The sequence below is a fragment of the Ovis aries genome, chromosome 22 (assembly GCF_016772045.2).
Source record: "Ovis aries strain OAR_USU_Benz2616 breed Rambouillet chromosome 22, ARS-UI_Ramb_v3.0, whole genome shotgun sequence".
NCBI classification, from domain to species: Eukaryota; Metazoa; Chordata; class Mammalia; order Artiodactyla; family Bovidae; genus Ovis; species Ovis aries.
In genome coordinates, this window is record NC_056075.1 from 17,370,545 (window position 1) to 17,382,680 (window position 12,136).

Consider the following 12,136-nt stretch of genomic DNA (forward strand, 5'->3'; position numbering starts at 1 on the left):
GTTGCGCATGCAAGATCTTCAGTTGTGGCGCGCGAAATCCCTAGTTGCAGCATGTGGGATCTAGTTCCCTGACCAAGGATCAAACCTAAGCCCCCTGCACTAGGAGGTCAGAGTCTTAGCCACTGGATCACAAGGGAAGTCCCTATGTTAATGTTTGATTTAACAGCACAAGCTTTGCATAAGCTGCTGGTTACTAAGTTTTCTTAACTGGGAAAACAATGTACCCTTAGTTTTTCCTTCTACCACATGTATTTTATACTGTTCATACTGTTCAAGGGGTTCTCAAGGCGAGGATGCTGAAGTGGTTTGCCATTCCCTTCTCCAGTTGGACCATGTTTTGTCAGAACTCTCCACCATGACCCATCCGTCTTGAGTGGCCCTACATGGCATCACTCACAGTTTCATTGAGTTAGACAAGAGTGAACATCGACATTTTAGGAATCAGTGAACTAAAATGGACTGGAATGGGCAAATTTAATTCAGATGACCATTATATATACTACTGTGTGCAAGAATGCCTTCATAGTCAACAAAAGAGTTGGAAATGCAGTACTTGAGTGCAATCTCAAAAGCAACAGAATGATCTCTGCTTGTTTCCAAGGCAGGCCATTTGATACCACAGTAATCCAAGTCTAGGCCCCAACCAGTAATGCTGAAGAAGCTGGAGTTGAACAGTTCTATGAAGACCTACAAGATCTTCCAGAACTAACACCCAAAAAAGATGTCTTTTTCATCATAGGGGACTGGAATGCAAAAGTAGGAAGTCAAGAGATACCTGGAGTAACAGGCAAATTTGGCCTTGCAGTACAGAATGAAGCAGGGCAAAGACTAACAGAGTTTTGTCAAGAGAATGCACTGGTCATAGCAAACACCCTCTTCCAACAACACAAGAGAAGACTCTTCACATGGACATCACCAGATGGTCAATACCAAAATCAGACTGATTATATTCTTTGCAGCCAAAGATGGAGAAGCTCTATACAGTCAACAAAGACCAGGAGCTGACTGTGGCTCAGATCATGAACTCCTTATTGCAAAATTCAGACTTAAATTGAAGAAAGTAGGGAAAACCACTAGACCATTCAGATAGGACCTAAATAAAATCCCTAAAGATTATACAGTGGAAGTGACAAATAGACTCAAGGGATTAGAACTGATAGACAGAGTGCCTGAAGATCTATGGACAGAGGTTCGTGACATTATACAGGAGGCAGGGATCAAGACCATCCCCAAGAAAAAGAAATGCAAAAAGCACAGTGATTTTCTGAGGAGGCCTTACAAATAGCTGTGAAAAGAAGAAAAGCTATAGGCAAAGGAGAAAAGGAAAGAAACACCCATTTGAATGCAGAGTTCCAAAGAACAGCAAGGAGAGATAAGAAAGCCTTCCTCATTGATCAATGCTAAGAAATGAGGGGAAACAATAGAATGGAAAGACTAGAGATCTCATCAAGAAAAGTAGAGATACCAAAGGAATATTTCATGCAAAGATGTGTGCAATAGAGGACAGAAATGGTATGGACCTAACAGAAGTAGAAGATATTAAGACAAAAGGTGACAAAAATACACAGAAGAGCTATTCAAAAAAGATCTTCATGACCCAGATAACCATGATGGTGTGATCACTCACCTAGAACCAGACATCCTGGAATGTGACGTCAAGTGGGCTTTAGGAAGCATCACTACAAACTAAGGTAGTGGAGGTGATGGAACACCAGTTGAGTTATTTCAGATCCTAAAAGATGATGCTGTGGAAGTGTGGCACTCAATATGCCGACAAATTTTGAACACTCAGCAGTGGCCACAGAACTGGAAAAGGTCAGTGTTCATTCTAATCCCAAAGAATGTTCAAACTACTGCACTGCACTCATCTCACACGCTAGCAAAGTAAGCTCAAAATTTTCCAAGCCAGGCTTCAACAGTACATGAACTGTGAATTTCCAGATGTTCAAGCTGGATTTAGAAAAGCCAAAGGAATCAGAGATCAAATTGCCAGCATCTGTTGGATCATCGAAAAAGCAAGAGAGTTCCAGAGAAAGATCTGCTTCTGCATTATTGATTATGCCAATGCCTTTGACTGTGGATCACAACAAACTGTGGAAAATTCTTCAAGAGATGGGAATACCAGACCACCTCACGTGCTTCTTGAGAAATCTGTATGCAGGTCAAGAAACAACAGTTAGAACCGGACATGGAAGAATAGACTGGTTCCAAATTGGGAAAGGAGTACGTCAAGGCTGTATATTGCCACCCTGCTTATTTAACTTCTATGCAGGGTACATCATGCGAAATGCTGGACTGGAAGAAGCACAAGCTGGAATCAAGATTGCTGGGAGAAATATCAATAACCTCAGATATACAAATGACACCACCCTTATGGCAGAAAGTGAAGACAAACTAAAGAGCCTCTTGATGAAAGTGAAAGAGGAAAACGAAAAAACTGGCTTAAAACTCAACATTCAAAAAGCTAAGATCATGGCATCTGGTCCCATCACTTCATGGCAATGGAGAATGCCATGGCATGGGGAAACAATGGAAACAGTGAGAGACTTTATTTTGCGGGGGACGGGGGGGCTCCAAAATCACTGCAGATGGTGACTGCAGCCATGAAATTAAAAGACAATTGCTCTTTGGAAGAAAAGCTATGACGAACTTAGACAGCATATTAAAAAGCAGAGACATTATTTTGCCAACAAAGGTCTGTCTAGTCAAAGCTATGGTTTTTCCAGTAGTCATGTATGGATGTGAGAGTTGGACTATAAAGAAAGCTGAGCACTGGAAAATTGATGCTTTTGAATTGTGGTGTTGGAGAAGACTCTTGACAGTCCCTTGGACTGCAAGGAGATCCAACCAGTCAATCATAAAGGAAATCAGTCCTGAATGTTCATTGGAAGGACTGATGCTGAAGCTGAAACTCCAATACTTTGGCCACCTGACGTGAAGAACTGACTCTTTGGAAAAGACCCTGATGGTGGGAAATATTGAAGGCAGGAGGAGAAGGGGATGACAGAGGATGAGATGGTTGGATGGCATCACCGAGCTGACGGACATGGGTTTGAGCAAGCTCTGGGAGTTGGTGATGGACAGGGAGGCCTGGCATGCTGCAATTCATGGGATCGCAAAGAGTTGGACATGACTGAGCAACTGAACTAAACGGAACTGAACTGAGCAACTGAACTGAACCAAACTTAACATGTATTTTATGAATCATCCTTTATTCTGTTCTACATATGATGTTGCTAAATTTCCCTATTCTTAATAATCCAGTGTTGACATTGTAAGCCTTAGGGATTTAATCTCTTTTAGCTGTTATAGACACCCTACATATATCGTTAGTGGGGCTTGCACACTAGCTGAAGCATCCTATACTCTCATGCACTGCTTGAATTCTGACAAAATACATAAAGACATTGTATTTAACAACTTCAGAACAATTTGGGCTACAGGTAAAATTCAACTTGCACACTAGCAAGGAATTGTAAATTCCAAAACTCTGCTCACTGCCCACCCCCCATTTTAGGAAATAAAGAAATAAGAATATTTTAAAATGCAGTTTTCTTAGAGGATGCTCAGAAATACATGCCTTGAGTACCATCTTCTGACAAAAGTACAGAATCAACCAGAGCTTGAACCACCTTCTAAATGCATTGCTGCTGCTGCTGCTGCTGCTAAGTCGCTTCAGTCGTGTCCGACTCTGTGTGACCCCAGAGATGGCAGCCCACCAGGCTCCTCCGTCCCTGGGATTCTCCAGGCAAGAACACTGGAGTGGGTTGCCATTTCCTTCTCCAATGCATGAAAGTGAAAGTGAAGTTGCTCAGTCGTGTCCGACTCTTAGTGACCCCATGGACTGCAGCCCACCAGGCTCCTCCATCCATGATATTTTCCAGGCAAGAGTACTGGAGTGGGGGTGCCACTGCCTTCTCCAGTCACAATGGGCGACTGTCTTTCAGTTTGTTTAGACCAGTGGTTCTGAACGGGGAGTGATTTTGTTTCCCTCCTCCAGGCAGTGACTGGAGACATCTTTGCCAATCACTGTTGAAGAAGGGGGTATACTGGCATCTAGTGGGCAGGGGCTAGAGATGCTGCTGAACAGCCCGCAATGCACAGCACAGCCCCCACAAGAATCACCTAGCGCCAACTGTGCTGAGGCTGGAAAAATGTGATTTAGAGTAAAACTTTATATGGAAAGAAAGGAACACTTCCCTGAGATGTGCACAGGCTGCTCTATCAGACTGGTCTTGAATTAAGGCAGGTTGAACAAGTGATTCTGGACAATAATAATAATAGATCACAAAGAGCTTGTATTTTATGTATGACTCATATCTTTTTACTCATTTAATGCTCACAGTATCCTGAGGCATAGGTGCCATTTTCTCCTTAATTTTTTCAGTAGAGGAAACAGACAGGGGGATTACGTAGCTTGCTTGAAGGCTAGTACCTAGTGAGTGTCAGAGCCAAGACTTGGACCGTCTGGCTTTGGAGTCTGGGCTAAGTCCCACTACTGTGCTTCCCAGAATGGAACACTGAGAGAGAAAGCCTGTCTTTGCGCCTAATCCAGTGTGTGATCCTTGGCCAGCACCTTACTAGCCATCAAAGAGCCAAGAGCAACATTAACCAGAAACAAGTGTCAAGCTTCCCTTATAGCTCAGTTGGTAAACAATCCGCCTGCAATGCAGGAGACTCCAGTTCAATTACTGGGTCGGGAAGATCCACTGGAGAAGGGATAGGCTACCCACTCCAGGATTCTGCAGTATGGGAGACTTGGGTTCGATCCCTGGGTTGGGAAGATCCCCTGGATAAGGGAAAGGCTACCCATTTAGTATTCTGGCCTAGAGAATTCCATGGACTGTATAGTCCCAGACACAACTGAGCGACTTTCACTTTTAAGTGTCACAGTGGGGTATTTTGATAGGGACACCTGAAAACAGCACTGTCATGATGCCTATAGGGCACTTTCTGAAGCCTTTAAAGGACAATGGTTCAATTATTCAAAGACATAGGCCAGGAGTCTGATTATTCATTTTACAAAAATCATCTCTGAAAACTATACTGTTTGCATACTCAGAAACTCCCTCTAAATGTTCAGGTTTGTTCCTTAAGTTAACTCACTTCCTTCTTCCTCCTGAACTTTCTTCTGTCTATATCCAACAGTCATTTAACCAAGAAATTATTTTCTTATTCAAGTTTGGTTTCTGCATCTGATGCCTCTAGTGATAAAATTTAGCTACATTAGATTAATGTAAAACTAATGAATAGGAAATCTAGTGGGCTAATGCCTTCATAATGGGGCCATATAATTCCTTAAAGACAGTCAGATTTGGGGGGCTCAATTGCTCTCAATCAACTGACCCACCTACCATTTCAGCACCTGCTCTGAGCCAGGACCTGCCTAGGCCCTAGAAACACAAGTATGAGCAAGGCATGGAGCTGAGAGTCTCACAGGAAAGACAGAGATCTCAGGAAAGATAGGGGATAAATGGGAATTGCAGGGTACAATAGGCGTGCACACCGAGGGGATCTAGCCCACTGTGGTATCAGGAAAGGCCTCCTGTGTCAGCAATACTAAGGCAGTGTCTTCAAGGAGCTTGCAACATACTTAGGGAGATTAGACTGAGACCCAAAGCAATTGGAGAATAGGTGCGGGCTGAGTATAAGTGGGATGAGACTTATGGCAAAGAAAAGCTCTCTGAGGGAAAAAAAAATAGGGGGTTTCCAGGAGGGGAGACTTCAAGCTGGACTTTGAAGGATGTGTAGAATTTGGTGTCATAAAAGTGAGAACACAAACAAATGCCAGAAGGCAGGACCCATGACAAACAGGCTGATTGGAGTATCAGGTGTGTTTTAGGAAGAAAACGTCCATGTAAGGCAAGAAGAGCATTTTAAGATGTAAGCGCCAGAGAGAATTAAACTGTTGTTCTAAAGGAGTGCTTAAACCTTCATTTATCTCTTTCAATGAAACATTTTCTATTCCAGTAATGATGGCGCTTCTGAGTTATCACAGGTCAGGAGTCTCTATTTCAGTTGGGAAGAAAGCAACCTCTCCATGATGTTTTAGGTTGGTGTGTTAACATTTGTTCCCAGGAATGAAGATGAGCTGGATAAGATGACTCTGACCACTACGCTGCCAGTATAAAGAGCTTGCGGGTTCTGAGGGTGAGGAGAAGTAAGAACTTGTGAAGAGGGTGAGCAATTGCACAGGAAATGAGTCTAGGAAAACATACTAAAAATACTCTTCTTTCATTTTCTCTCAAGGACCATGTCACTGAAAGCAGAGGTCGGTCTCCCAGTCTCTGTGTTGAGCCTTCAGGTCTGGGAGAGAAGGGAGTGTGTGTGTGTGTGTGTGTGTGTGTGTGTGTGTGTGTGTGTGTGTTGGGTGCACAGTTGGGGAGAGGATGAGGAGGAATGCTGTGGAGGAGGCTCTTACACCTCTCTGTGCTGTGATAGGGTGAGGGGACACTTCTGAAATGTGGTGTTGGAGAAGACTCCTGAGAGTCCCTTGGACTGCAAGGAGATCCAACCAGTCCATTCTAAAGGAGATCAGCCCTGGGTGTTCTTTGGAAGGAATGATGCTAAAGCTGAAACTCCAGTACTTTGGCAACCTCGTGCGAAGAGTTGACTCATTGGAAAAGACTCTGATGCTGGGAGGGATTGGGGGCAAGAGGAAAAGGGGACGACAGAGGATGAGATGGCTGGATGGCATCACCGACTCCATGGATGTGAGTTGGAGTGAACTCCGGGAGATGGTGATGGACAGGGAGGCCTGGCGTGCTGCGATTCATGGGGTCACAAAGAGTCGGACACGACTGAGAGACTGAACTGAACTGAACTGATGGGCATTACTCGGCGCTGTGGGTCTCAGTCTGGGAGTTGCCAGACCCTACAGAAGAAGGTCCCTTGGAGAAGGAAATGACAACCCAGTCCAGTATTCTTGCCTGGAAAATTCCATGACCAGAGGAGCCCGGTGGGCTACAGTTCATGAGGTCGCAAAAAGAGTTGGACATGACTGAGTGACTAAACAGCAGCAACAGGAGACGCTAGGAACCACTGAGAGTTCATGGTTTGGGTAGGGATGGCATGGTACAAACTGTGTAATGGGATGAAACTAGCAACATTTGGAAGGGTCAGAAGCTCATCTCAGTGACTGAGGAAAGAGCCTAGAGGCGAGGATGTGCTTAGCGGACTCTGTTAAGACAGAAGGTATGAAGTGTTAAAGAAAGTCTGGTTAAGGTGGTGACAACTAATATAGAAGAGCTGCTGCCGCTGCTGCTAAGTCGCTTCAGTTGTGTCCGACTCTGTGCAACCCCATAGACGGCAGCCCACCAGGCTCCCCCGTCCCTGGGATTCTCCAGGCAAGAACACTGGAGTGGGTTGCCATTGCCTTTTCCAATGCATGAAAGTGAAAAGTGAAAGTGAAGTTGCTCAGTCATGTCTGATTCTTCGTGACCTCATGGACTGCAGCCTACCAGGCTCCTCCATCCATGGGATTTTCCAGGCAAGAGTACTGGAGTGGGGTGCCATTGCCTTCTCCGAAATAGAAGAGCAAATTCAGGAAAAAAGCAATAGGATTGGGAAAGAGCACAAGCACGCTGAGACATGGAGCCCTGAGGCTGAGGTGTAAAGAGGAATAGGAATGCCCAAAGGGTAGGAGTGATGGATGCATTGAGCTTGTGGTGGTGGGAAGGAAGGAGCGTTAAGTTTGGACACCAGAGGGTTATTAGCTTAGACCACCAAAGTGAATACAGGAGAATGGATACGCCCGAAAGAAGTGAAAAATAATGGTCTACTGAGCACCTACTGTATGCCAGGCACTTAAGAATTTCCCACTCACATTTTCAGAATTCTCCTGTCTCACGGCTTGGGCTGTTATCTCCATTTACAGATGAGAAAATGTGATGCTTGGAGAGCTGAAGTACAAACCCAGTGTGATACAGTTGAGAATGGGGAGCACTAGAATGCTTGGCTCAGAACCCAAGTTCTTAACCTGCACGATATTCTGCCAGAAGAGCAGAGGGCTGAGGCTGACCCATGCAGGCATCCTCAGTCTGGGAGGGGAAGAGGAGGAGAAACCAGTGAAGTGCCCAGAGAGGTCAGATGAAGACCAGGATGTGGCTGTTGGAGACGCAGGGACGTGGGGACGAGGGTCCCCCACACAGGTGCCACCATACAGTGGATGAACACGAAAAGTCTCTGTTGCTACTTATGAAGACATTTGGAAATACAAGGGATTGTTTCATAATATTTGTTCTGAGGTGTTTATCTTATTTAGAGTGGATTGAAAGCCAAATCCCCAAATGTAATCATTTCACAATAAAAAAACAAAAACACCAAATCATGTGTATATCCTACCTGGAGCTGTCCCTGGAGGAGAGGCTGACTTTGAGGAGTTATTCGGCTTGACTGATCTATTTACAACAGGAGCTGAAACACACAATCATATATATATTAGGGTTATGTGTATATATTGTAGATACAGTCTACTGATGGAGATTTACACTTATGGAAAAATGCATGGTAGAAATAATGGTCTAGACTGGATAATTTGAAAAGAATGGGAGACACACTTAAGCCCACAAGCCATTAAAAGTAGCCTTTTCAGAAGAAAAAAAGAAACATTTTTCGAATGAATATGTTAATAATTAAAGTGAATACTTGCTTGGAATTTCATTTGCCAAACTGGGGGTTTCAGAGATGAAAGAGTTTGTTTTTCATCAGGGGAACATGTATTAAACTAACAAGTGGAGGGGCCAAATTAATAGCCCTGCCTTCCCTGCCACACATCATTTCTCTTGGATTTTGTTGGTTTGGGGTATGGGGGCATTTCATTTCATTTGTACTTGTTGTTTTGTGGTTATGGGTGAATTCAGGAATCCTGGAGGGCCTAGACGCTGTTGTTGATATTTAGGGCGTGAAGGAGGGGGCTGTGACGTGATGACACCGTAAAACCTGAGGACCGCTACTTCGGAGTCAGGTTTATTAGATGAATAGCGTTACTTGAAGAGGCAGCATTTATACAGGATTATATTCTCCATAGCGACTATGTCCAAAGTAATCCTGAGGGTACGTGGCATGGGCTTTTAAAGATAATTTATTTGTAACTGCATTTGTTATTTCATGAAGGACTTACGAATGAAATGTTTCTTGTGGGCCTGACGTAGCACTAAATTTAAAGAATTAGAACACAGAGCATATTTTATTCTTTCATTTTCTCAGTCCTCTGCAGAAATTATTCCTGGTACAATATTTGTAAGGTTAGCCTGGTGACTCATGACCTCATTAGTATTAAATTTTATGAGAAATCCATTCTTAGTGAAGAACTAAAGAGAAGAACCTAGGTGCTTTTCTAATTTGAGAAGACAGTATTAAATCACAGAAGAGGATGGAGAAAGAAGAATCAAGGTTGAAAAACACAGTCATGGGTTGCTCACTATGCTCTCTGATGGACCAGCCACTCAACCAAAGAAGGCAAATGCTGTGGCCGTGGAGCAGAGGGGTCTCAGCAGCATCATGTCTGAGCCCTTTGGGACTTGTGAGCAAATAATGCCCCAGTCAACTGGTAGAAGTTTTCAGGTCCTTAAAACTGCAAACTCTTGCCTTTTTCAGATGGGACTGAACTGTCTTCTGTGGGATGAATATAGTTTTCATCTTCATCTTCCACAGGGACCACATAATCAGCCTAAAAGAAATACAGAAATGCTGTACATTTGCAGTTTATTGGATAAGAAAGAGTGATATTAAGAAATTTTTCATAATCCATATACCATTAAACGTTATGATGTAAAGTGATTTGGTTACTTCTAGTATATTCACAGAGTGCAACCATCACAATTATCTTTAGAACATTGTCATCACCCCCAAAAGGAACCCTGCGCCCACTAGTCACTCCTAACCGCCCCCTCCCCTGACCCAGTCAACCATGAACCTTCTTTCTGTCTTTAAGAACTGCCCATTCGGGACATTTTATGTAAATAGAATCATACACTATTAAAATATGCAGTCTTTTGTGATTTCTTATGACAGTAATTTCAAGGATTAGCCACGTTGTACTACGTATCACTACTTTATTTCCTTTTATGGACAAATCATATTCCATTGTATGATTATACCCTATTTTACTTAATGTTTCTACTTTGGGGCTGTTATAAGTTATGATATGAACATTAATGTACAAATTTTGTGTAGATGGACATTTTTCTTGGGAATATACCTAAAGATGGAATTTATGGATCATATTGTAGCTCTATATTTAATAGTTTGAGTAACAGTTGTTTTCCAAAGTGGCTGCACTAATTTTTCATTACCACTAGCAATGTATAAGGGTTCCAATTACTCCACATATTCATCAGTACTTGTTATTGTCTTCTTTTTTATTATAAGCATCCTTGTAGGTATGAAGTGGTATCTAACTATAATTTTGATTTGCATTTCCCTGATGGTTAATGACATTAAGCATCTTTTTGTCTGCTTATTGGCCATTTATATATATTCTTCAGAGAAAAATCTATTCCATCCCTTTGTCCACTTTTAATCTGGTTGTTTATCCTTTTTATCTTTAGATGATTAAAGTTCTTTAAATGTTCTAGATATAAATTTTTATAGATATATAATTTGCAAAAAAATTCTCTCATTCTATAGGTTGTCCTTTACTTTCTTTGTGGCATCATTTACAGCACAAAATTTTACATTTTAAAGTACATTTTATCTATTTTTCTTTTGTTTTATGTAAGAAACCATTGCCTATTCCAAGGTCATAAAGATTTATACCTATGTTTTCTTCCAAGAATTTTATAGTTTTATTAATAGCTCTTATACTCGGTCCTATGATCCATTTTTATCTAATTTTTTAAGATATGATGTGAGATAGGAGCTCAATTTCATTCTTTTGAAAACAGTGGATGACTTTATTTTGGGGGGCTTCAAAATCACTGCAGATGGTGATTGCAACCGTGAAATTAAAAGACGTTTACTCCTTGGAAGGAAAATTATGACCAACCTAGACAGCATATTGAAAAGCAGAGACATTACTTTGTCAACAAAGGTCCGTCTAGTCAAGGCTGTGATTTTTCCACTGGTCATGTATGAATGTGAGAGTTGGACTACAAAGAAATCTGAGCGCCAAATAATTGATGCTTTTGAACTGTGGTGTTGGAGAAGACTCTTGAGAGTCCCCTGGACTTCAAGGAGATATAACCAGTCCATCCTAAAGGAAATCAGTCCTGAATATTCATTGGAAGGACTGATGCTGAAGCTGAAATTCCAATACTTTGGCCACCTGATGCGAAGAGCTGACACATTTGAAAAGACCCTGATGGTGGGAAAGATTGAGGGCAGGAGGAGAAGGGGACGACAGAGGATGAGATGGTTGGATGGCATCACTGACTCAATGGACGTGGGTTTGGGTGGACTCCGGGAGCTGGTGATGGACAGGGAGGCCTGGTGTGCTGCGGTTCATGGGGTCACAAAGAGTCGGACACAACTGAGCGACTGAACTGAACTGAACCGATACAGTTATCTTAGAACTATTTGTGTAAAAGAGTGATTTTTCCTATTAAATTGTCTTGGCACCTTTGCCAATAATCAATTGACCATAAATATGGGGAGGGAGTGATTTTGTAAGAGTTATTAAATGTCCACTTGAGTTTCTTCCTTAATACATTTCATGTGAAAATTTAACAGCTTCACATACATTATTTCCCTGAATTCTTTCAATAATACCTACCTATTAAGTTAGGTATTTTTAAAAATCCTTATAAATAAAGGATAAGGAATTTGAGATGAGGAATTTGAGAAAAGTTGAGTTATCTGTCCAAGGTCAAATAAAATCACAAAACTGATACCTTGCAAGGACAGGTCCTGGGTCTGTGCTCTGGGCACCAGTGAAGCCCTGGAACATTTGTGTTGAATGAAGGGCTGGTCTTTTGTCAGCGGATGCTGGAGAGGTAGTCCAGGAAGGCCATGTAGCACCTGGGCTCTAGCATCTCATGATCTGGGTCCAAATGCTGGCTCTAGCATATAGCTCTTTGACCTTGGACAAGTTCTTCAACCCCTCGTCACCTCATCTGTACCATTTCCTCCTCTGTAATGGGGGTGATACTAGCATGCACTTCATAGGGTTGCTCTGAGGGTGTGATGAGATAATACA

The 12,136-nt window shown here is 42.5% G+C and overlaps 1 protein-coding gene across 2 annotated transcripts in view; it reads right to left on the reverse strand.

The window, feature by feature from the left end:
- The window catches only part of BLNK (B cell linker), a 78,899-nt gene that overhangs the window by 18,295 nt on the left and 48,468 nt on the right, over nucleotides 1–12,136 (reverse strand). For both annotated transcript variants that reach the window (XM_004020070.6, XM_012102676.5), the window contains 2 exons: nucleotides 9,589–9,670; nucleotides 8,344–8,415 (listed from right to left, as the gene is read on the reverse strand). In XM_004020070.6, coding sequence (XP_004020119.2) covers nucleotides 8,344–8,415; nucleotides 9,589–9,670 — 154 coding nt within the window. The remainder of the gene's footprint in view (nucleotides 1–8,343; nucleotides 8,416–9,588; nucleotides 9,671–12,136) is intronic.